Below are 25,798 nucleotides of genomic sequence, written 5' to 3' on the forward strand. Positions count from 1 at the left end.
CACCGAGCTCTGCCCAGTGCCTAGCAAAGAATTCTTCAGGAGATTAAGGTTCCTGGGCTATGGACCCTGCCCTGCCCTGGAGGAGTTCAGTCTATCTGAAACAGTAATCATTCGGAGCAAGAGCACTGAGTGCCAGGACAGAAGGAAGTGCTATTGCTTTCAGAAATTCAGAGGAATGAAGCCTACTCCAGCGTGAAGAAGGGGGCAGCAGGGAGAGGCTGAAGTAGAAAGGCAGCCAGCATTTAGTCATGGGAGGGAGGCGGCTGGGACCACACCCATGGACTGGTGACCGACTGAACAGTGATCAGCACTTCTAAGGGCTTTTGAGCTAGGTAAGTGTGCCAGCCTAAGGCCAGGCCGAGCTTGAGCCTGTATGCATTCTCGAGGAAGGATCTTACGGACACTGTACTTCACAACATTGAACAAAATGAGAAAGGATCCTAGTTTGGACATGTTTGAGTTTTGTTCTCCTTCTTGGGCCAAATACCATCATCAACCCTGCAGTGCAACTTTTCAATGCAAATATGATGCCAGCTGCCAAGATCAGAAGTATCAGACCCAATGGCTCCAAAAAGATGAAGACATCCTTTCCTTTGGGAACCCAATAATGGCCATTATGAAATTCTGTGGCCATCACAATTCAGAGGGACTGCTGGAGGTCAGGGGTCTGGAGTAAGAGCGCCTAATGCTGTGTCCTTTGAAATAAACAGTCCCTTTCAGATAAGGTGTCATGAAGTGGTTGATGATTCAAAAATGTATAAAGTATACCCCGAGGGATAGAAAGTTGCCTCCTCCTTTCTGAAAAGTAAAAAAAGGATTCTCAAAAGCAAACACTGGGTGAAAAAATAGTAAGTATTCAGACCTTGTCTCTGATATGCATTTTTTCTTCACAACTGCTCTGAGTTAAGTCTCAGTAGCCTCCTGTTTCACGGATAAGAAAACTGAGACCCTGATGGTTAAACAACAGGGCCAAGGTCACAATCAGGCAAGCGGCCGAGGAGACGTGGTTTAATGCTGACTTTATACTCCTAAATACTACCCTAAGCAGCCTCATTCACAGGTGCTAGAAGGACTTGGGATAATGATCCACTGGGAAGGGGCAAAGCTACAGTTGCTCATATATGTAAAAGGCATTTACAGAAGTGTGTCATATAGTTTACAGAGAACAGGGTCTTAACAACAGCTGTTGGGTCAGCGGGTCTAGGTCTCTCACACCCTCAATGGTGATCTGAATTGGGGAAGTTTCTTTTCTGCACAGGGAATGGGTGTCTACACAGCGTCAGTCCTCCTCTTAACATGTCCCTGAGTTTACTGCAAGTTGCAGTACTGAAATAACTGGCCACTGAAGGTTACATGAATGCTAAAAGTGGAGTAAGATGAGTTTCTAATTTGAGACAATGAAGGAAATCTTTAAAGCTACACAACTAACACCAAGCCTCATGAAACAGTGCCACAAGTAGCGGCTGGCTTCATCTAGCTTGCAAATGTTTTCTGACTCTACATGACAATAGGATTTTGTTATTTTGTTTTAAAATTGGGTGTAGTTTCCTGAGCCTGCCCCGAAAGCTCAAGGACCTGAGTTCGATCCCCCGTACCAAAAAATAAAAATAAAATTGGGTGTAGGAAAAAGGAGTTGAGTCAGAAACAAGTGAGTTATGGCATCTTCTCTTCAGAGGGGAAAGAAAAAGAACCATCACCCTAAACAGACCACCATTTGTTGCGATGTTCCAGGGAGACAATCTCCCTTTTTGAGGGATATCCTCCCCAAGGTCTACCTGGCAGCGTGGAATGACCTGTTTCTCACATGGATCCAGGAAGGCTCTCTAACTTTGTGCACACTGAGGATACTTGTAAGTACTGGGTTCAAGAGTAGGATCTATAGTCTAAAACGCTTCTACCTCCAAGGACCGCCCCTCTATTGCTGGACTGACAGCTCGATGTTTCTACATCTGCATTCCAAGTTTGAACTGCTCTTTGGGTGATGGTTAGTGGTTGGCCTGCTACCCAACCCTTCTACAACAGCTCCTTCACAAAGGTTTCCCAGGATCAGGGAGACTACTTTGGCCTGGAAACCCAGCAGCAGTTCCTTCAACCCTGAAAGTCTAACTTTTACCTGCAGTAGGCTTGGGGGAGGGGAAACAGGGGGAGGCAAGTCTGAAACAATAGCTCAAAATAGCTCACTGGAAGGAAGAACCAATAAGGATTCCTTTCCAAAAGCAGGATGCTGTATGGGCCCTGATTAAGGGAAACTCATCACTGGAACTGGTGCTGAGAAGCTTCTAAGTCAGAAAAACACACACCAGGACCTTTTTCTTCAACACTACTGACTTTAAGGTTGATCCTTCTCCTGTTTATTTTTAGCAATCTAAGTTAGGGACAGGACCAAGACAGAAATCTAGAAGAAAGTCCCACATCTTATCTCCAGGGGACAGCAAACGCCAAGTTCCAAGGCCCTTATTGGGGTTTATCTCTCCCGTCTGTGAAGATCTCCAGAGAGAACTCCGAATCCACCCTGTGCACCTTGTCTGCTACCACTGCCTTTTCTTGCCTAAATGATCACGAGAGCCTGAGCATGGGCCCCTCTGCTTTATCCTTCACGCTCCTTAGTCTGTTACCCACACAGAGCCCAGAGACATCTTCCTGTGTCATGCATCAGATGGCAGGACCTCCTGGCTGCATGTGCCTATGGCTTTCCAACAGTTCCAGTGAAATCCATTCTTTTCTACAGTACACCGAGTCCTCCTCGATCTGACTGTGCCTAACGCCTTCATTTTATGTCCTACTTTCTTCCTGGTGCCCATGTGCCCCAGCCAGGCTGCTGGTCACCACTGTCAGACGACTCCTTCCAGTCCTCTGGATCACTGAGCCTGCATATCTGTGCACGCGTGGCTTGTGCTCACCAGTCAGGACTCTCCACAAAGGTCACCTGGGAGGACCTGCCTATGGACCAGCAGATGCGAAGGGACCCTGTTTGGTCATATCCACACACCCAGCCTCTGCATTTTCACAGACCACAGCACTGCTACAATGACCTTATTTATCTACTTGCTCTATTTATTTTGTTTACTGTTACTGTTTACTTGATGACTGTCTCTATTTGAGGGAATTGGTCTATCTTACCAGGCTGTCCCCAGCCCCAGAACAGCACAGGGTCTTCAGTTCAGTAAGTGAATTTCAAATGAAGGGGTGAATGCAAAGCTATGAAGCAAGTTTATAGCTGGAGGGTTGCAGGCCAAGCTGGCAAGGCAGTGGGGAGGGGCTGCCTGGCCTTCCTTTTTATGGCCATCATCACTGCAGTGACTGTTTAACAGCTCTTGGTCCCTGGTCAGCTTCTTGATTTACTGGTGGGCTGCCAGGCCTCCCTCAGTGTGCAGAAAGGTTCCACTGTGCCCCCTTGTGTCCTGACTTCCTATCACAACGACAAGCTTGCTTCTCTCCTAATTCTCCAAGCTTCCAGCCCCAGCAAGTGAGTGTGTTCCAAAGACTCATTGAAAGTCCAAAATATACCCCAGGAAAGCAGACCTTCCTATCTTTCGCCTCTAAGAGCAACTTTCATTACAATACTGAATTATAAGTCTTCGAATGCCTTGGCCTTTCCCACAAAAAGCAAACAAGCACTGATGAAAAAAGCATGTCTGGTCCATTTCTTCAGACAAAGCTATGAACCTCCTGAACAGTTTTAATGGTCTGATAATTACTCTTGTCACAAGGTACTTTTGCAAAATAAGAGGAAAAACTTCCAGCTGCTTGCTAAGGGCATACATTATTTGGCAATTTCAATCAACTTTTTTACAGAACTGCTTCACTGCAACCAAGGACACCCCTGGCAATATCTCAAGCTTTACTCCAATCTTTTAAATTTAGGAAGTCACATGAGCCTTCAACAGCACACATCAGAGTTAACAAGGGCAAGGTGACTGGACTCCAGAGTCCCGTGGCACTGCATTATTCAAAGTGTCTGCAAGTGAGACTTAAAGAAGCCATTTACTGAGGGGCCAGGTTTATCCAGAGAGCAAAGGACATGTGAAGAGCAGCCTTCTTCATCTCCCAGGGAGATATTAAATGTCTTCAAAATCCTCTCGCTGAAACAATATCAGAACCCATCTAAGTGATTATGTGAATCACGGGGTGGCGGGGGGGAGCTGTTTCCTTGACTACGTCAATTTCTAATGAATTGCTGCCCCATACAGCTATGGGGAGAAGGAGAAGCTTATGCTTTGCTCGGTTATTAGACTGCAGGTTTCGGTGAGTCAATGTTCATCGTACCAACTAGATGTACTTAGGGCAGAACAGGAGAATCAGTTTCATCCACACACAGCCTAGCACACACAAACTGCCTCACTCAGGACAAGTCCCATCAGAAATAACTGTTATAGGGCAACTACATTTAAGATGCGGGAACAACCCAAGGAGTGTGAGGCCGCAGAATGAAGTATTTTATCTGGAACAAGGTGTACAACAGAGCTGAGCATTTATGGCAAGGAGGAAGTACACTGCAACGACACACAGGCTGACCCAGTACGCGCTGACGTCCACAAGTGCGCCAGGACCCTCTTGCCTCCTCTCCTGCCTGGTTGTGGCTGCTGGCAGCCTTTCTCTGGCTGTCAGGCCCGCTGAGGCTGAGAGTCAGGGCAGGTGAGATCTGAAGTGAGCGCACTCGAGACAGATTTTTAAAAGCTGTCGCAAAGGTCCCAAGGCTGCTTTCTACAAACAAGGAGCCAGCCATGGTATTTTGGGATGCCCTAAACACAGTGCCCGCGCCCAGCACACTGAATGTTTCTCTTCTTTTAGGCTGGACATTTTCGGGGTTACCTTCATAACTGAAATAGGGCAAAAGGGATTTAACGAACAGGTCCAGCCAATAAGCACTGCGTTAGGTAAGGGCAGTGCCCAGGTTTGTGACAAACGCAAGCCTGCTGAGGCTGAGCTCGCTTCTTCCCTCTCTACCCTCAGCCTCTGTGGGCCTCCCTCCTGCAGCAGCACGGCCTGGGTTTTAGACCACACGAACCAGCAAAGTTTTGTAAATGAGACTTGAACAAATGATCACGGGTTGTGAAGTCCTTATTTTGTTTCTAAGAACACCGAAAAAAAGGTTTAGAAAGGGGGGAGACAAATGGCAGTCAACTATTATTTCATAAGTAAAAAAAGAAAAGAGGGAGATAGAGAAGGAAAAACACAATCTATTAAGAAGAGCCTTTCACAGTAGAATACATCACTTCATAACACATCTACTACTCTGTGCTGATTCTTCTCCTTTCACTGTTCACCAGAAGAACACATCAGTGGAGACCTAAAGGAACGCATGCCCGGTTACCTCTTCACTGTGCCTCCCCTTAGCCTTTATTAAGCAAAAGGCACGAAAAGAGTAGCAGCCTTCAGCACCTCCTCCCTCTGCCTCCTTGTGAGCCCTGTGGGTCTGACACAGCACGTGGCTAGGAAGTGATAACCTCCACTGGCCAGCCACCTGGCTCTCCACCGTGCTCTCAGCCTCTCGGTGGCCCGATGAGAGCCCACTGTCACCCTGCTCTAGACAACACCGGGAGCGGACACACTGCCCCAGGTCGGGCCCGGCTTCCCTGGAGCCAGCGGCAGAGGTGGGCACCAATGGGAGGTCACAGGTAACCAAGGTGCTGATGCCCAACCGAGCAGGAGCAGCGAGCAGCCAGCGCAGCATGGTGGGAAGAAATGCAGGAATTCCCAAATAAAAATAGCTGTTATCAAAGTTAAACACAAGATAATCCAGAAACTGATTTTATTTGCATGTAAAAAAGGAGAACACAGCATATCCAGTAAACAAAGGCAAATGGGCGTCAAAGGGATTAAAACAGCAGTTTGCAGTTAGGGTTGACTTTGTTCTGCAGGGGACTTGTAGCCACGTCTGCAGACATCATTGGTGGTTGCAATTAGGGGGCAAGGGCTAGATTCGAAATCAGCCTCTTCTTCCTCCTTCAATTGCCAGAGTGCAGGGCTGCTCTCTACAGGGGCAGACAAACCATACAAACTTAGAATCCCATTAATTCCTGAGCCATGCCTTTATTTTTTCAATCCAGTTACCTGACACTTCGGTAAGTTGTGTCTCTGGTAAAAGTAACTACAGAGAACACAAGTCACTTTTATTTAGAAACAACAAAAATATCTAAAACAGCATAGACTTAATTCCAATGATTTCCAAATGATTATAAATACCAACTAGTGCTTACACAACCACAAGAAAATCTTTTTAAACACAGTCTTTACCTTGGTTCAACCAATACAATAAAGGCCTAGTTTCTTGAGGTTGCTGTTCTTTTTTGCTTTCCTTTCATTACTCCATGTTTGCAGTACATAATGACTACCGCACTGTGGGGAACTGGTGCAGGTACATAACACATCTGAATTCTTTTTACTTTCCCTTCACCTCTTTCCCATTTGGAAAAGATCTATCTCCCTGTTTCCTATTATTTATCTTTTATTTTGTTCTTTAAATTATTTATACTTTGGGTTTCTTATATAAGAGAAACCATGCCACATGCCATATTTAAGCTTGTGTGTTTGATTTATTTCACTTAACATTGTCTCAAGGTGCTGTTCTATGATACAGTGAAAAGGGCCTTTTGAACACTCTTTCCTCAAATAAGAAGATCATAAAAGTGACATATCAGAATTTTTATGGCAAAAGTTATACCCAAAATGAGATTTCCAGGAAAAGAAGTAAGCATGAGAAACTACAGATGCGATTAAGCACACTATATTTTAGATGTTTATTTGCATGTCAACATCTATCACGAGAGATTACCACAGTGCTGAAATTCACTGAATGGACTAATGAACAGCATTTATTGTATATGGCAAGAAAGCAAACTCCGAGAACCCTAAAAAAGGAACATTATGAAGAAGAGTGAGATAAACACAGGTACCAACCTGGTACAGAAAGGTGTGTATCACGTCACCTGTGGGAACTGAGCACTCCTACGGATCTGATGCTACTTCTGAATATGCTACTATATGCTACCAATGAGATTTCTGATCCACAAGGATTATGTTTACAGAGAGTGGTCATGGTTAATATCTGAGCAGAAACACAAATAGAAATACCCGGCAAGGTGCCAGCTAGGGAACACTTTCCAGTCTGTAGGTGAGAATGGACAGAGATTCCACAATCACTGCAGCAAATTCTTAGTTCCAGATGGGGCAAAGAAGGTGAGATTTAATTTGAGGGAAATGAAGGTAGGAGAATATTGCACAGAATAAGCTCTCTCGCTCAGATAACAATTTCAAAAATGCTCAAAACTGAAAAATGCTTAGAGTAAACGGTAGAAAGGTCCTTCTTGCAACAGAGTGAGCTTGGAAAACTAACTTGAGAAAGGAGAAGCTATCATAATAACATTCCTCCGAGAAGAAGCTTTTCACAGGGCAGACGGTGAAGTCGTTGAAAACTGATAAATCAATTTTCATACGTAACTAAGGTAAAGGGTATAAAAAACAAAATCCCGAAAGGGGAAAATATCTCTGCTGCTACTGGGTTTCTTTCGTTTAAAAAGAAAAGAAAAAAAGCCCAAACACACACAACACCTAAATTAAGTCAAAGAAAGGAAAAGCAGGCAGTGACTGGGACTTTGAGACAATGGTGGAAAGGTGCCGGGAAAGGTCCGCAGCAGGTCGGGCCCAGGTATCAGAGCCCGGCGCTCACGTGGCTCCCCGTGTGCTGTCCCCGGGTCTCACACGCCACTGCCAGGGCTGCAGGCAGTGAGCACTGGAGGGCACATGCAAGATCAGACGAATGGCAGGTCTGCAGCAGGCTAGAGCTGTTGGCTCCAGCTAAATGCTTTCCAACATTTAAATCATTTTAGGAGACTGCTAAATATACATGAGTTGGTCGGGTCAACTACTGTCCATGGACCGACCACGAGCTTACAGCTCTAAGTCCTTCCCACACTTCGAAGCGCGCCTCTTGGTCTCGGAGTTCCTAGCAGAGGGTGACTGTGCCTGCCAGGGGACTGGCCAGTGTCTGGAGATTTCAGTTGTCATGACTGGGGAGGGGACAGGCAGGCTACTTGCATCTGCCCAGGAGAGACCAGGGATGCTGCTGGACATCGTGCGCTGTGCAGGATGGGGTCTCTCAGCAGCAACGGCTCCTACTCAACACAGTGGGAGTGTGGTAGTTCCGTCCCTGCTCCAGCCTGTCAGCAAACAGGCCTGGCTGCCATTCCTTGTCCTCTCTGACTCACCACTATCCAAATCCATACCACGCAGGGTCAAAACATGTGTCACTCTTGTCTGCACAAGTAGATTGTGTACACTCTGTCTTTGCTCTTCTTATTCTAGAATTGGGCAGAAAGAATGGCCTCAGTTCTTGACAAAGACCAGGAAGGGGTCAAACAGGAAGGTGCTTGCCATCGTTACTGTTAGGACTATGACATTACATAGCAAACAAGAACAGCTGCGGCAAAACCTTGGCCAAACCTATGAACCGGAAGCCTGAACTATTCAGGCATTCCAGCCGTTGGCCTTCCGAACACAGAATGGCCAGTCTAGCTGGCTGGCCCCGCCGTCTGCAGGCCCCGCCGTCCTCGCTGTGGTGGTCTTATCCTCTCCCAGCAAGAGCGGTGACCTCTCCCCTGCCAAGGGGCAGGTTCTCCTTGCCCGAGTCGGCCCTGTCACTGCTTCGCACCTTCCTTTCGTCTCCCATCTGGCCTGGTCTTCAGTTTCTCCTTGTGTCTCCCACTCCGGCTGAGCTCTGCACAGTGCTGAGCTGTAGTGCCTGTCTTCTTTGCACTCTAGCGCGAGGTAACCGCATTCAACCCTGTGGGGCCAACCCTGCTCGCAGGGGTGTTTTGCCAACTGTGAATATGGCCCACAAGGAGAAATACATTTATGTGCACAAGAAAACGTGTCACGAAATGGGTGCTCCTCTTTGCTGCGTATGGCATACTTTAATGTTTTCTGTTCTACTTTATTTTTAGAAAAAAACACTGGCTAGAAAAACTCCTGCCCTAACACTGCCTAGAAAAAACTTCATTTCTGCTACAGCTGGAAGTCAACGGGGACCTCGCAAGTAACATGTCGATGAGGGAGCCTTGAGTCCACAGCATAAGCCCAATAGGCTCCTCTTCCAGCATTTAGACCTCTGAAAGACTCTACTGTTCAGCTTCCCTTCTTCAGCTGGGTAAGCCAAACTACAGCCCGTACATTATGTCACGTCACGTCACGTTTTCTCGGGACACAAGCATTTCTTCACATATCATCTGCTGCCAGGCAGAACAGAGTAGTAGGGACAGAGGCAAACAGGACAAAGCCTTCAGTGTTCACAATCTGGCCCTCTGCAGGAGGAAGCTGGCCAGCCCATCTAGGATGGACACAGCAAGCCCTGTCACTCACTGTACCTCCTGAGGCCCTGCTGCGCTGCGCCTACCGGTTGTCACTTGAGTCCAAGCTGCCAACACACCTGCTCAGACCTCGGTGCCCGCCCGACACACTTCACTCATGCTCCTGCTCCGCTAAAGTACATGTTCCCAGGTACAGCAGGGAGGCCAAGCCGCAGCCAGAGCTGTCCCTCCACTGTGAAGCGCTGCACCGCACTCCGTAAGCGGACGCGCAGCCCAGCTCCTCCGTGGTCTCTGACCCCAGTCACAGGCCCTGCTCTCCTGCCTCCACCACTCTGAGCTTCCCTCCAGCTCTCTCTTGGGGCCTCTGTGTGGACGACCCCTTTTTCTGGAAATCTGCTCCGTCCCTCTGGTCACTCTACCCTTCCCTTCTCCCCATTACACTGCTCTAATCTGCTTCGGAGCACTTTGCTCTGGTTGATATTTTCTTGCTCATCTATGTAGTTTTACTCTCCTTTCCCTTCTCCTGGAATAAACTTCACGAAATCAGGGCCAGTTTGTTTTCTCTGGAGCTGATTCTGCTCTATTCTCAGTGCCTGGCTGATGAGGTTAATGAATTTGTGCCCCAACAAGGAATCCCAAGACGACTTCTCCACTTTCAGATTCAGCCATGTAGGTAGAAGTCAGAATCATAACCCTACGGCCTATCAGTCAAGCCAGTGGAATTCCACTACTCTTCAGAAGGCGTGGGGATGTGCCACTGCTTAAGGAGAGTTATCAACCACACACATGTTTACAGAAGGGTGTGCAGGAGCGGGCGACTTGGTGCGTTATGCCTACCTTCAAGGACACACTGCCTCGGAGGGAAAAGGCTAAGTTTTAGGCACATCACCCACTTCACACTGCGAATAGAAAAGGACAAAACTCAAATCTTCCAGTCATATCTGAAACTGCCTATAAATGGACAACAAGCAAGTGAAGCTGCTTAGATTTAAAAATTATTAGGACCAAAATAGAGACCAGAGTTGTTTTAAGTTGTAACAGTGAGGGTAACTTTCATGCATTATATAGTGAAAGACAGAACCAAAATAGAAACATTTTCATATTATCTCATCTCTTGCTGTAAGTCGTGTCAAATGTAAATGTGATCTAGCACTCCAAAGAATTCTGCAATAAAACGCTTGATAACTTTAAACCATGGCAACAAACTCAAATAACAACTTAAGCTGCCTTACTAATAAAGGCGAGAAGGCTCCTTAAGAGCAGATGTGAACACTATCTTGTTTGTTGGAAGTGCTGGAACTTTGCTATTTTTACAGGAGGCTATTAGGCAGCACAGTGGATCTAACAAAGGACTCAACTTTCCAAAGTACCAGAAAGCTAAGCACCTTAGGTAATCAGTGAGGTCAAGGACTTTGAGATACTCAGTCAGATACATATAGCAAGGAGGCATTGACAGATTCTGCTCTGAACAGATTTCTGACAAACTGTACCCTGCTGATGGTTCTGGAGGCAGATTACACATATTTTATACATCAGAGTTTCAGTTGAGCTTTTCTAGTGTTTTAACATTTCTTCACTTTTTAGATTAAAGGACTTTAATAAGATGATTTAAATGAGGCTCCTTAGCCAGACCTGGTGGTCCACACTTGCAAACCAAGCCCTCTGGGAGGCTGAGGCAGGAGAATTGAAGACTTAGCAAGACACTGTCTCAAAATAAAGAACAAAAAGAGGGCTAGAGATGTAGCTCAGTGTGAAGGCCCTGGGTTCAGTCCCCGGCACCACCAAACAAAAACAAGAAAACAACTCCATAAGCGTCAGTCCAGAGTGAGAATCTGAGATACTTCCCAGCTGGGCAAGACCCTGCATCCCCCTGAACACTGGAGGGGCCATGCAGGGTGGAGGAAGCGGCGGCTGTCCCAAGCGCTCAGACCGGACAAGTCCTGGGCTCCTGGGGCCTCCCAACCTCTGGGCAGCACAGCTTAGAGCCGCACCGGGGTGGACAGCACTGAATGCACTCGGTCTGCTTTCACTACTCTCTTGTATGAAACAGTTGACCAAGCGGTTGTTTTCATTTCCATACTTTCATTCTACTCAAAGGTATAAAATTAAGAGGAAAAGTAAAACACAGGGTGCTCGACGTCTTACTTCTGAGGACAGGGCGACCTCCTCCCGGCTGGCGCTGGCGGGCGGCACTTCCTGGGCTCTCTCCTGTGCTGCCCAGCGTGGTGGCCACTGAGTGCCTGAAATGCAGCCGTCTGGGCTCAGAGACTGGACCTTCAATTCTATTTTAACACATCAGACAGCGAGGACGTCACTGGATGCTAGAGCTTACACTGGCGGCCAACAGGACTCGCGGGCCTGCCTCTCGGGGTGGCCCTGGCACCTACAGACACCCCACAGGCAGTCATGCATCCCTGGGCCCGTGCGTGGCCTGAGGCAGAGCCCACAGGCCTTGCAGGAGACAGACCTGCTTCAGCTGTGTGGTGCTATTTCCTCAGTGTGACAGTTAATGGGTTGTGTCAACTTGAGTAAGAAACACGGACTAGATTGGATCAGCAGAGTGCTGGGTGTGGCCGAAGGGATTTACTGAAGACAGAAAAGCCCCCTGGGTGTGAAGGGCACCAACCAACAGGCTGGGTACCTGAATGCAATAGAAGGGAAAGAAAGAAGGAAGCTTCCCTCGTTTCTTCAGAGGGGCCCGTCTTCACCTTCACCTTGAGCACCACCTTGTGCCTCCAGCACACCCTTCCCCTGACACGGACTTGCACAGGGCAACACAGTGAGCTCCCGGCCTTCCACTCGATCCTTCAGATTTGCAGTGTGCCCACAGCCCTTTCATACTCTTCCACACCAACTCTGTGGGCGGCCACTGTAAGCCCACCTTGCAAATTCTTACATGTTTGTATATCTTGCATTAAATCTGTTTCTCCAGTGGGCACTGACTGATACACTCAGCTACCACAGGAAGTTCGACAGAGGACTGGTGCTCCTGAGAATGAGTGGCCTGGCTTTACCTCAGGTGTTCACCTAACACAGGAGGTTTCCTGAACGCCTTCAGTTCATGAAACAGTCCTGCACTGTTTCAGGTAGTGGGGATAAGGTAACATCTGAGACCAAGTTCCAGTTCTTAGAGGATCCCAAGGAAGGACGGGAGTCCCTCTTCTCTGAGGCTTTACTTTGAGGTTACATTCACCCATGGTTTCAGTTATCCATGGTCTACAAACATGAAATAGAAAATTCCAAAAATAAACATTTTGCAAATATTAACTGCATGCTGCTGAGTAGGATGTATATTGGCATAATCGTTCCAGTGTAGTATTATTGTTGTTAATCTCTCACTGCACCTAATTAATGAATTAAACTTTATTGCAGGTATCTATGCAGAGAAAAAAACATAGTATTTATAGGGTTCAGCACTGTCTACAGTTGCAGGCAGGCACTGAGGTTCTCAGAACTTATCACCTGGGGAAAAGAGGGGACCACTGTCCAGGTGCCATAAGGGAGACGAAGAGGACAGAGAGCTGCTGTAGGTGCGAGTTACTGCTCCTGCGGTGGTCAGACAGGCTGCTGGGATGAGAGGGCCTTGGAGCAGGGCCTGAGGAAGGGAGGGGAGGAGTCCCGAGCCTTGCGGGAGAAGGAAATCCGACAGGACACAGGGTGTGGCCTCTGCACTGATGGAGGTCTGCCTTCCTCTCGTTCACTTCAGATGCTGCAGCTCTCAAGCAGATGCCAGAAGCCAGAGGAGCGGGATTCGATCTGAGCCTGGCACACTGAGAACGGTCATGTCTGCTGACGTGATCATGCAGGACTCAGAACTGTCAGGACAAACAGTACGAACGGCCAGGATCTTCCTTTCGGAGGCCGCAGCTCAGTGTGAGATTTCCCGGCAGCCAAACACTTAAGTGGTGCAATCTGCAATTCACTCTCCAGTCCACGACCAGAGGGCAAAGCGGAGAGAGGCTTCGATCACCCAGTTTAGCTCTTGGGTGTGCAGCTCACTGTGGTTCCGACTATGACGGTTTTGCCTCATTTCAGAAGGAAAATACACAGAGGAGCAAATGCTAAGGATGTGTGTGCTTAGATGATGAGATCTGACGCAGCTCTTCCTGTTTGGATCAATGATGATTTAATAAACTAAATATCAGTAAATTTTGATGAGTATAAGTGGCATCAACTTGCCCAAAAACTTTAGACTGTAGTCATTCCTTTATGTATAAGATAAACTCTCAACAGTTTGCTACGTTGCTGCAGCCTTTAAGCCAAGAGGCTGTTTAGCTTAGTGGTTAAGCATGAAGTCCTTGGAGCCAAAATTCCCGGGCTCACATCTTACCTTTGCCATTAACCAGGCAGTCTGGTTGGGACTGACTCGCCACAGGTGCCTGGGCCTCAAATTCATCTTCTCTAATAGGGAGCTAAGGCTGAACTTACCTCAGACGGCTCCACAAACCGTACCTAAGATATTTGGCACAGTTCCTGGCTCATTACAGAAGTGTTTACTACTGCAGTCAGCAGTCTTCCACAAGATTTCTCAGCCTTACCAGGAAGTTCCCCTTTGTTTTATAGGAAGCAAATCTAGATGTAGAATTTCTACCCCTCGAACAGAAACAATTCCTCCCCTTCTCTGGGGTGGTGGGACGGGCCTCACTCCTTCTCTGCGGCAGGCGGTGCCGGCCACTGGCGTCCTCTCAGAGGGTCTCACTCAGGAGCTCACTGCACACTGGTGGCCGCGCCAGTTTGGTCACAGCAGTAGGGCATTGCTGGGTCTTGCTAGGTATGCATGTGTGTGAAGCACAGAGGCGGCCTGAGCCACTGTCGCATTCCCAGCTCATGGCGTCCGTGGTAAATGTCCTGACATCACCACCATCGCCGCCATTTTCATCTTATTTCTATCTTTTTTTTGGTGGTACTGGGGATCAAACTCAAGACCCTGTGCTTGTCAGGCAGGTGCAGTGCAACTGAGCTAAATCCCTGGCCCTTATTTTTGCCTTTTAACACTCATCATTATCCTCTTAGAGTTAGGAAGTGTGACCCTAAAGCAATATGATCGATCTTGCACTGTGACTTGTGAATCAAATGTAATGTATTCAATTGTTATTTACTGAGACGTTTCCACACGCCAGGTTCCCCAGGAGGTGCCTGTGGCATAAGGAGAAGCTGGACTCAATCCTGCCCTCCAGCAATTTGAACATCTTACTACTTCAGAATCAGAACCGAAAGTTATTCAGTGAACCAACAAAAGCATTCAGTACATGGCGAGCAACACACCCTTTCCACTGCTTCTGTGACCCACAGAGGCCAGCACACTGTGCTCAAAACAAGCACCTCCAGTTCCCAACCTCCCTTCTGTTTGCTGAAGCAGAAACAGGGAGAAGGTGGCAGCAGCACGGACCTCAGGGAAGACTGTGAACCCTTCTGTTCATAAGACGTAAAGGCACCACTTACTAAAGAAGCTGTCTCTCCCTCAGTGTGTGTGTTTGTCAAAGACCCGATGGCTGAATGTGCCTGGAGTGGTTCCTGCTTCCTCTATCCTATTCCACTGATCCTTGTGTCTGATTTTGTGCCAGTGCCATACAGATGACTGAATCTAGTCACACATCTCTCACTGTGTACTAAAGTCAGATGTGTCAAACACTTACTCTTCTGAAAGATTAAGCAAAACGCTTGAAGACATAGTGTAGGCAAGGATTTCTGAACAGAATCCCAATGGCACAAGAAATAATACGGAGGATTAACAAATAGGATCACAGCAAACTAAAAAACCTTCTGCATACCAAAGGAAACAACCAACAGAGTGAAGAGGCAACTTACAGAATGGGAAAAATTTTTTGGTCTACAATTTTTTGGACAGAGAACTAATATCTAGAATATAGCAAGAACTCAAAAAAAAAATTATATTCCCCCAAATTCGAAGACCCCAGTCCAAAAACTGGTCAACTGAAGTAGATACTTCTCCGAAGAAAAAGTTCAATTGGCCAATAAACACATGAAAAAAGTTCAGAATCTCTGGCCATTAGACAAATGGAAATAAAACAATACAAGATTCCGTCTTACTCCAGAAAAGTGACCATCATGAAGAAATCAAATAATAACAAATGCCAGAGAGGATGTGTGTGTGTGTGTGGGGAGGCAGACACACCTTTCTGTATTATTGGCTGGAATTAAACTAGTACAGCCACTACAGCAATCAGTATGGAGATTCTGCAAAGAACTAAAAATAGAAACTCCATTCAACCCAGCTATTCCACTTCTAGGTATCTTCCCGAGAGTTAAGTCATCTTATACAGTGACACAGCGACACATGTATAATCATGTGTGCAGCAGCACAACTCACAATAGCTAAATCTTAGAGGCAGCCTATATGTCCATCAGCAGATGAGTGGATAAAGAAAATGTGGAACTTATACACAATGGAGCACTATTCTGTCAGAAAAGGATAAACATGAGTCTTTTGTAGGAAAATGGATTTACTGAGACCTTAATGTTAAGTGAAATAAACCAGACACACAAGCTTAAATGTGGCACGGTTTCTCTTGCATGAGAAAGCCAAAATATAAATAAAGAGCAAAGTAAAAGACAGAGTAGGAAGTAGGGAGACAGCTCTTCCGCCAGTGGGAAGAGGACCCAGACATGGAGTGGAAAGGGAAGCGGGCGGGAGGAGGGAAGAGGACGGGAAGAGCATGATGATGTGCTATGTGCACCACTCCCCAAGGGGAATGTAAACATCACCTACTGTGACAGGTTCTAATAAAAGGTAAAGACTGAAAAACAGGCCCCGATTTAGCTCAGTGCTTCCGCCTCCTGCCTCAAAAGCTCAAGGTCCCGAGTTCAATCCCCGGCATCAAAACAAACAAAACAAAACAAACCTGAAAAGAACCTTTAAGGGCAGAGGATCTATGAGGCCCTGAATTCAACCCTCAGCCCCAGGAAGCACAAAGACAGAAGAATGAACAGCCCCGTTCTCGTGGTGCTGAGGACTGAACCCTGGGTGCTCCAACACCGAGCTCACCCCAGCCCAGTACAGGATGCGTGTATTTCTATTTTGAGGTAAGGGCTCATGAGTGCTCCAGTTGGCCTTAAACTTGCGATCCTCTTGCATCAGCCTCCCAAGTAGCTGTGATTACAGATGTGCAGCACTGCATCTGGCTAACAACAGACTTGAAAAAAGAAAATTACTCAGAAAGGGAAATAAGTGCTTTGCTTTCCCCCAAGGAATACAGCATGAAATGAGATCTAGAAGGAGCCACAGGACAGGAGTCTGACACCATGTGCAACTCTGGCTGCACCTCAGCATCAGCAGGGGAGCTCCTAACACAAATACAGATGCCCGGACACCGCACACAGAGAGTGTGACTCTGTAGTGCTGGCTGGGGTTGGTGCTTCTTTTTTAAAGTAAAATGCCACCTGCTTCCACACACTTCTGATACTAGGCAGTATCAGCAAAATCACTGATTTATGATGTGACGACCATTTCACGTCAGGGACTGGCATCAGTGCTTCCTTGTTTAATCTATACCACGCACAGGCAAGGCCGGTCTTATTCACGTTTCTCAGATGCTGAACTAAGCTCAGATGAGGTAGATGGCTTGCCTAAAGTCAAACAGCCAGTGAACTTTCATTCAAATTTGATCCAAACTTTCATTTTCTGGCTCCAGAATCTTGTGGTCTTTCTTCTACACAACGATTCTTTGCGAAAATAGCCAGAAGGAGCTGCCTGAAAGATTTTCTAACTCAGAACATCCATTTTCTGGATAAAGAAATTAATGCCAGGGCAGGAGCAACAGTTACTGCTTACAGGAACTTGGCAGCTTACAGATAGAGTTTGTGAGTTAGCCGAGTATAGGAAGGGGCATAGGTAGCTGCACTGCCTACATATAATCCTTTGCAAAAAGTGAAGTACTGTTATGGGAAAAACTTCCTATGTTAAGCAGTCATCAACCAGTGTAATTTTTCACCCACCTAAAGAAGCCTCCAGGCGGACACTGTTGTCAGATGACAGGATTTCTTAAGGGAAATGCTTCGTTATAGAAAGCGGAAAGTACTCTCCTGACTGGGAGGGGAGGAAAGGACACAGGAGACAGGTGCCCTGAGCAGACCTGAGGGCCGGGCCTGGGGCACGGAAGTGTGTGTGCTGGGTTCTGAACCAGTCCATTGCCCCAGCTACCCAGGATGGGGATGAACAGCCCCAGCAAGTCCACGCTTGACCAGCAAACTGTCCAACCCAGAAGCTCACAAAAGATACTTCACCCACTGCTTGATTTCCATGTTGGAGGAAACAGAAGGGATGGTCAGGAAATACCAAAAAGGGTAACGTACCAGATCTTGATAGGAACAAATGTCAAAGATGAGCTGAGGGATTAAGAAGTAAAACAGATGCCTGGCACAGCCAGTACTTCCCCAAAGTAGAAAAGACCTGTTTTATATAGCACAGGACACCTCATCCTCGTGATATGAACTCCTGACACTCTTGGACAGCGTGGATTTAATGAGTTTATCAATCTGCTCATCAGCAGTCACGACAGAAACGAGATTCATCAGAGACATCAGTGAAGTGGTCATTTACTTTTTCATTTAACTGCGTTGCTGTCTTGGTCTTTTATCAGACCCCTCATCATGCCCCCACCACACGGGAGGCATGATTAAATGTCAGCCTTGATTCAAATAACTAATGCATGACAAAACAAATATATTTACATGCTTTCCAGAAAGTAGCTAGTGCTAGCCTGCCAACTACAGATGCACAAACTTTCTATCCTATACATAAATCAAACACAAGGCATTTGGCATATTTTAAAAGACTGCTGATGTTACGGTGATTTTAAATTACTCAGGTCCTGGAATAAACCATGTAGATGTTGACTAATGAGGCAATATATTCCGAACCTTTCCATATGAATGTTATTAAAAGTAATAGCATTAACAGAAACAAGGTCTCAGAAGTTCAGGGGAGAATATAAACAGTTAAAAATCAAGGGGTATAATCAGTTGTTTGTTACTTTAGGCAAATCCATTACAGCAAGATTCCAGTAAGTTTCAGTTTGCAGACTGCAATGAGACTTTTTAGTCCTCTTAAAAGTGAACGTAAGCTGGGCACTGTGGAACCTGCCTGTAACCCCACATACTCGGAGGCTGCAGCAGGAGGGTCACAAATTCGAGGCTAGCATGGCTGTCTTGGTTCCTCTCTTGCTGCCAGGATCTGATACCTGCCCCTCACCATGTGACAGAGGAGGAGGAGCTCCTTCTAGGGCAGTTTGCCAAGCTTTCAGTGCTCGGTCGCTGGCCCAAGGGCACAGTGCACAGCAGTGATGCGGAGGGGTGGGGGAGGAGGGCCAGCAGCCCCTCCCAGGCCTGTTCACAGCCCCCCCCCTCACGTCTAGCTGTACACTTGCCGGGGGCTGTCATCAGTGGACCCCACTCGGACGATCCAATCGCCTCCCAAGCCCCGCTCTGAGTGCATGAGGCTTTGCAGGGACACCTGGATAGAAACCCCAACAGTGGGCCACTCACACTGAGGCTCTTTCAAACTAAAACATCAGAAAGGGCCGAGGATGTGGTTCCGAGGTGGAGAGCCCCAGGGCAGACCTCCCAGTACCACAAGTAAATAAATAAATAGGTAAAGAAATGAATTGAATGAGACAAAAAACTAAACATATCACATAGGCAACAGAAATGAAGGAGCGGGCACGGTGGAGGGGTCTCTGACTGGCAGACTGATTTAGCTCAGTGGCTCCACCGCCTGCCTAGCAAGCACAAGGTCCCAAGTTCGATCCCCAGTACCAAAAAAAAAGGCATTTTAAAAGTACTTCCAACGTTTAAATAAAAACAATTGTAAAGGAACAGACTGAGAAAAACCCAAAAGGCAATCACCTGAGACCAGCAAGCTGAGCAACGGGCTTGGGAGCAGAACAGCAAGGAGCAAAGAAACCTACATACCTCCTCGTTGCACCAGCAATGTGACCTCACTTCCCTTGGGACACTCAATCAGCAGGTCCACAACCTGGCTGTGAGTGAGTGCCTGCACGTTCTTCTTGTTAACTTCCACTATGAGGTCCCCCTCCTTCAGGCCTCGGCACCTGGGACTGTCCACGATCTGCTTCACCCTTTGCCCGCCGCCACCAGGACTGTCCGCGATGGTGAAGCCGAAGCCCATTGGCCCTTTGACTATGTGAACTGTGATGAGCTCCGGCTGAGTGGCTATGGAGGAAGCCAGAGACACCGTGTCGCTGGGATAACCCTGGGAGCCGTTGGAAGCCACGCCTGCCGGGCTGCCTGGCCTGGCCTCCTTCACGCCGCTGACCTTGCCAGCTTTACTACCGTGGCTTGCTGGAGAATCACAGGCCTCCTGCCCATTCACAATAATGGGTTCTTTGTCCAAGATGGCTACCGAGGTCACTAAACTCGTGTTGGGGTCGTCTGGATCAAAAGGCAGTGGGTAGCCTCGGCAGAGCTCAAGGGCAACGCTGGCACCGATGGGGATGGACTGAAAGATTTTCACAACTTGGGCATGCGTGTGGCCCAAAACACAGGTGTCGTTCACGCTGACAATCACATCCCCTGTGAAAGGCAAGAGTTTGAGGGTCAAAGCACATGGCATCCGGGAGAGTTGTGTCAGTATGTAACATTCTGCTGAGGCTCTCAGAACAGACCGCGCTACGTACAATATACCTCTGTGGCATGAGGGTTATTTTGACCTAAAGAAAACAGCAGCTGTAAGAAATGCACTCAGACCATTCTCTTTGCCTTCCTGAAAGTAAGAGGTGAAATTTCATATGAAAGATGTCCTTCCTGTACCAAAAAGTTCTTCTATCAGAGACAGGAAGTCAAAGGCAAGAGTCGTCTGTACACAGAAGCTTTGTTAAGCTGGCCCTTAACTTCCTCCTCTCTTCTCTCTCCAGTTAACCACTCTGTCCCAAACCTACTCTGTGTCCACCTTTTCCCACTCTAACAGCATCTACGGGCTTTCATTTCCACATGAGTGTCCCAAGCCAATATACTACTCATTAAATAACTGTGAATGCCTTTTTCCTACTAACATGTCTTGTGTAATTCTCAGGCCTAGCCACAAGTCCTAAGAGGGAAGAGGTAAAATTTTGCCTCTTCTACATGACAAACATGAAGCTGAACTGCAACAGGGCTTGGGGGTGATGCCCTCAGGTGTCGAGAGGCTGCGTCTGCTGCTTATTTTAACTGCTCATAAAGCATTCTTTTAGCATCTAGTGTCTTCCCTGCTAACAAGAATAATCACGGAGAGAACACCGGACCTTTCTTCTAAAAAGAAACCCTCATTGCAGAGATCCGTTTAGAATTCACGTATCCAATGGATCTGCGTTTTTAGTAAATCACTGCTTTACTGCATTCAACAGCACCCTAACAACTTCCCAAAGTTAAACCGGTCTCAAAGATTTTAACCTGCATGGAGGGATGGGATTCTGTGCTGGGGGAATCCAGTTCCTCCCGAGGTGTGTAAAGGGCACCGATGAACGCAGGGAGCCGCGACGCCGCTGGCCCCTTGCCGCTCGGGACCCGCCAGGGCCACGCGGACCTACCTGTCTCCATCTTGCCGTCCAGTGCAGCAGGACCGTCTAGGACCAAGCTCTTGATCTGGAGGAACTCGTCAGGCTCGTCCCCGCCGACCACCGTGAAGCCGAAGCCGCGACTGCTTTTCCGAAGCTTTGTGAGAATGAACTTGCCTTTCAGCTCGGAAGGGTTTCGCGTGAAAAAGGGTTTGCCTGAAGTAACACAAGTGCAAAGAGTATAAGCCTGAGTGACTTAAAGGTGAATGAAAGATCTGGGGCAGCGCAGAGGTGACGTTCCGCGCTGGGGCTGAGGGCCGAGGTCCCGGGGCGCAGGTCCCGGGGCGGGCGGAGACGTGTGCGGGCGCTCTGCTGAGAAGGCGCGGGGCTCGCAGCGGGCCCGCCCTCAGGTCCAAAGAAGGCCGAGGAAGAACAAAACCGGTCTCGGGGCGTTCACACTTCCCTGGCTTCAGTTTACAATCTGGCAGTAACTGAGCTACCACAAAGTCTCTCTTCCTTCCTTTTGTTTTATTTTATGCTGCAGTATGGCTCCTTGAGTGCTGCTTTGGGCTTGAGCAAAAACTTTAGTTTTAAATTAAACAGAAAGCTCAGCCTGAAAATGCACTGATAATAGGAAACACACAAAATGATTTGACAAAAACACAAAATCACTATTTTCAAAACTGAAGGTCATTATTTTGAAGAGATCTCTAAAGTCAGCTGACTTTTCCTATTTATTTGCCCCTTTAAAATTAGTTTTTAAGTAGTCAACCACTGTTAAGGTCCATTGTTTTGAAAAAGCTTAGGATTTCTGGCTTCTGACATTTAAAGACAGAACAAAGCAAAACAAATCTACAAGCCAAAACAGAACCCTTATACTAAACCTACACAGTTAGAAACAAGAGCCTTACCGTCTCAAATTCAATCAGCGTATTTAAAATAAAGTAAGAGTTAGTTAAATAACTTCCAAACACAAAACCTAATATTTATTTTTTATATATTAATGGATAATATTTTAGATACAAATAAAAAGGTCTTTGGGCTCTATAAGGTATTTCTCTGAAATTGAGGAACTCCTAGCAGTGTCTCTGTCCCAAGTAGTGGACAAAATTCCATGAGAAGATTCTCATCTCTTCTGCCCTGCCCTTGCTAGATTCTTCTACTATCAAAAATGCTATCCCTCCCCCCAAAAACTGAGAAAAGAAGTCCCCATAAAGCCTGCGCTGCAAGACTGGCACCCAGGAAGAAGTTATTTTTGGTTAGCTATAATTAAAAGGCCTTACAAAGTCTCTGGGCATGCATACAATTTTTAATTGCATATTTTAAAAGTTTCGGGCTTTCAAGAAGAAGGCTCTTTTAAATTGCATGTAGTCAGAGGTCTGCTCACTAACCTCTCTCGTGCAGTCCCGGGGCTACTGGAGTTAGGGCAAACTACAGCCCTGCCACTGTGGCTGAAGAAAGACAAGACTTACAGGATCGTGCAAAGTCATCTTTCGAGGTGCAGACAGGGGGATGCCAGTTGCAGGAAGAGGATGAGGACACAGAGGCTAAACCAGCTATGAGATGGGAGTGAGGACAGAGGTGTACGAGGAGCTCGGGAGCTCAGAGGAAAACACGTTTCAGTCAGGCAGACGTCAGCATCTGTCCCCTGCTCCGTAAGCCCTTCCCTGACTACGGTTCCTCCTCCCACACTTCCACTCCCCCTTTCTTGCTTGCTTTTTGTCCTACTACTTTCTAACACCGTATACATCTTACTTATTGGTGTGGTTTTCTTTCTCATGGTGCCCGTGCTCAGGAATGAGGTACACGTCACGTGCACATATGCAAAACCACTAGAATGTAAGCGTCACGAGGATTTTTGTCCATTTGTACATGTCTGCTCCATTTTATGTGCTCCAAATTTTTTTTTAATAAATGAATAAAAGCATTTTAAAAAATGAGATTCAACAGGTCTTTGAGAAGGCTGAAAAGAAATGTCTGGGTGTTGGGATTTTTCACTGATACTAAAGGGAAAGTTAGGAAATGTAAAAAAGTGCCAGGCAGCTTATTGGAATTTTTTTAAGGCTATTTTGTGCTTAGCACATTTTGTGCTTAGAATGTTTTTACTTGATAGAGACATGAGCAGAACTTTGAAATTACACCACTTCCTTTTCCTATTCCTAACTCCAGAGGGAGAAGAGAAAGTTTCACATCTATGCACTTTTATTATGTTTTATGTATGGGTGGCTCATTAGTTAATGCAGCTGTGGGAAGAAAGATTTTCTTACCCATAAGCAGTGGAATTTGAGGCTTCCTGCTGCAGCTCTGTGGCAAGTGTAATTTCTGAGATCCTAACCTCTCTGAATTGGTCAGCAGTTATAAGAACTGGCTGTGTATGAAAATCACTGGGGTAGCTTTTTAAAATGTACTCATTTTAGTCTCGACTCACTGAATCAGTCTTTCTTCTGGGTTTTGACAGTCCTTAGAGATTGTTTCCCTGCCACACGAAGCTATTCTCGAATCTGGTGTGTAGATGCTCCTGATCAGCACTGTCCAATAGCACTTCCCGCAGAGAAGGAAATGCTCCCTATCTGCACTGTCCAGTATGGCACCCACTGCTATTCTATCTAGCTATGGTGTCCTTGACATGTGGGCCAGGACAGAGGATCTAAGTTTTCAAAATTGTAATTAATTTAAATTCAAATGGTAACATGTAGTAACCAATGGTATCCATACAGAGTCCTATCCAAGACGCAAAGGACGCTGAGTAACTGAACCAGATAGTAACTCAGAGCCATAGCAACGAGGCTAAAGTGAGGTTCACAGATAAATGCCATCTAGAATCTTAGTTGGTGTCCCATTTGGCAATTAGAACCTGAACTTTTAATCTTTATTTAACCTTTCAGACAGTTTTGTAAAGGAGACTGACTAGCTACCATGTGCATGTAAGGATGTATGTGCACGCACATGTACACACACGAGTTCACTCCATAGTAATGTCAGCGGGAAGTACATATCCAGGGTTAGACCTGGGTTTGGGTTATCCCAGCTAAGGGAAAAAAACAGATAAGGAAAAGAAGAAATAATCCATAGTATTATAGCTGTATGGGCTTTACCCTAAGAGAACACAAATGAACACTAATTGTAAGTGTTAATTTTTATAAATGAGAACTACACAATGGTTAAGAGTGAACACAATAGGGGAATCTATCCATGACCCGACATGAGCCAGGCTGGTAAAGACAGGGCAAAGCTCAAAAGCAGCTATATTCTACTTTTTAAGGCCATCATCACCATTAAAAAGTATACTTATGTCAGAAGAAATCATTTTATGTAAATTGATATCAATACTAACCTAATGATAGTATCAGCTAGTAGAGGGGCAATTTTGTTCTTATGAAAATTATAATAGAAGAATCAAAGAGAGAAAAAAATCATTCTTCTACATATCTTTTTACATCTAATAGCTACATCTTGTTTGCAATGTATACACTCCAAGATGAAGGCCGGGGATGTAGCTCAGTGGTTCCACCGCCTGCCTTGCAAGCACAAGGTCCCAAGTTCGAGCTCCAGTACCCCCAAAAAAATGTAGAGAGGAAGATGAATTTTAGAGTATTGCTAATGATTTAGTACCACAAATATTTTCTAGCTCTGCTAAATGTGATGCTTGTTTTATATTTCTTATTGAAGAAAAGAAGTCCAGAAACGTTTCTGATCACTGAACAGTCATGAGGCCTGGGGGTGGGAAGCCCAGGAGCTTCGAATATTCAGAATCGTCCTCTCGAGGGAACTCGAGCTATTGTGAATGTGACACCAACCGAAACACTGTAAAACACGAGAAACACCAACACCAGTGGCGAGAACGGGGCAGGAGAATCTAAAGCACAAAACATCCAAACACGTTTTCAAAACAATCCTAGTCGAAAACAAGTACGCTGACCAGAACTGTGAAACATCCAACGCCGACATTTGAATTTATCTTCTTTGACTAGTACTGGATATTTTTGGCCTCTAAATCAGTCATTGCGACTCTGGGAACGTCTTGCTCCCCCGAGGCATGTGGCCACGTCTGGGGACACTTCTGGGTGTCACTGGGGGTGGGGTGGGGTGAAGAGCTGTTGACATCTGTGGACAAGGTTGCAGTTAAGGGTCCAGCAATGCACGGCACAGACCTTGGGGAGAATTACCCGGCCCATGTCAACAGTGCTAAGGTTGAAAGACTCTGGATTCAAAACTTATTGAACAAGTATCGTTATTTTTAGATTATCACAATAATTGAAAATTTTATTCAGAAAGGATTCTAATTGTTTTGATGTCTGATTAACAATACATTTAAAACTGCCTCCATTTATGGTCTTCACTACCAAAGGAAAGAGAGTGATACAGCTTAACTTTTTAACAACTTGCCGGTCCAATGACTTACACACAGGATGACCAAAAACTACACATTTTCTAATTTTTACAAGATAACATGACAGGGAATATAAAGAGGATCCTTCTGTGAAATTTCCTGAAGAGAGGAATGGGCTGTCTGAAGTGACACCTGGCCCAGCGAAGCTCAGGATCGCAGTCAGTACGTAACCAGGACGTGGCCAGCACACTGCCCTCAGGATTCTCAGGGTGAACCGTTAGGTGGTGAAAGCACCTTTGACAGTTTTCCAAGCAAAAACACCTTACCCTGAAGTGGAGCATCTCTGGTCGGCTCCGGATTGCTCGGGGGGTGGGTTGGAATAACAGGAGGCACAAGGGATGAATGCTCTTCTGTCCACTCTACAAGAAAGAAGAGACAGTTTCTGGTCTTTCCTTCCAACAGCTGGCCCACTTCCACATGATTCCTGTGCTTCTCAGAGGCCCAAACCAGTAAACCAGGCAGTTAGCTTACGTTAGAAAGAAGCTGGTATCTGACCTCACTTTATGTGAAGGGTATCAACAGCTCTCTCTCTTGTCCAAGATGTTTGAGGCGAGAAATGTAATATGATCAGTAAAAACTCTAGTTCTCTCTGG

General features: G+C 46.4%; 1 protein-coding gene across 43 annotated transcripts in view; it reads right to left on the reverse strand.

The window, feature by feature from the left end:
* Magi1 (membrane associated guanylate kinase, WW and PDZ domain containing 1) overlaps window positions 1–25,798 on the reverse strand; it is a 353,668-nt gene that overhangs the window by 45,122 nt on the left and 282,748 nt on the right. For all 43 annotated transcript variants that reach the window (XR_015439229.1, XR_015439228.1, XM_087181668.1 and 40 more), the window contains 3 exons: window positions 25,472–25,564; window positions 20,849–21,031; window positions 19,236–19,856 (listed from right to left, as the gene is read on the reverse strand). Coding sequence is in view for 41 of the 43 variants with exons in the window: in XM_087181668.1 (XP_087037794.1) it covers window positions 19,236–19,856; window positions 20,849–21,031; window positions 25,472–25,564 (897 nt within the window). In the remaining 2 variants the exon portion in view is untranslated. The remainder of the gene's footprint in view (window positions 1–19,235; window positions 19,857–20,848; window positions 21,032–25,471; window positions 25,565–25,798) is intronic.

This window comes from Heterocephalus glaber, unplaced genomic scaffold (assembly GCF_053883595.1).
Source record: "Heterocephalus glaber isolate CG9 unplaced genomic scaffold, H.glaber_assembly_v1.0 deba00001472, whole genome shotgun sequence".
Lineage (NCBI taxonomy): Eukaryota > Metazoa > Chordata > Mammalia > Rodentia > Bathyergidae > Heterocephalus > Heterocephalus glaber.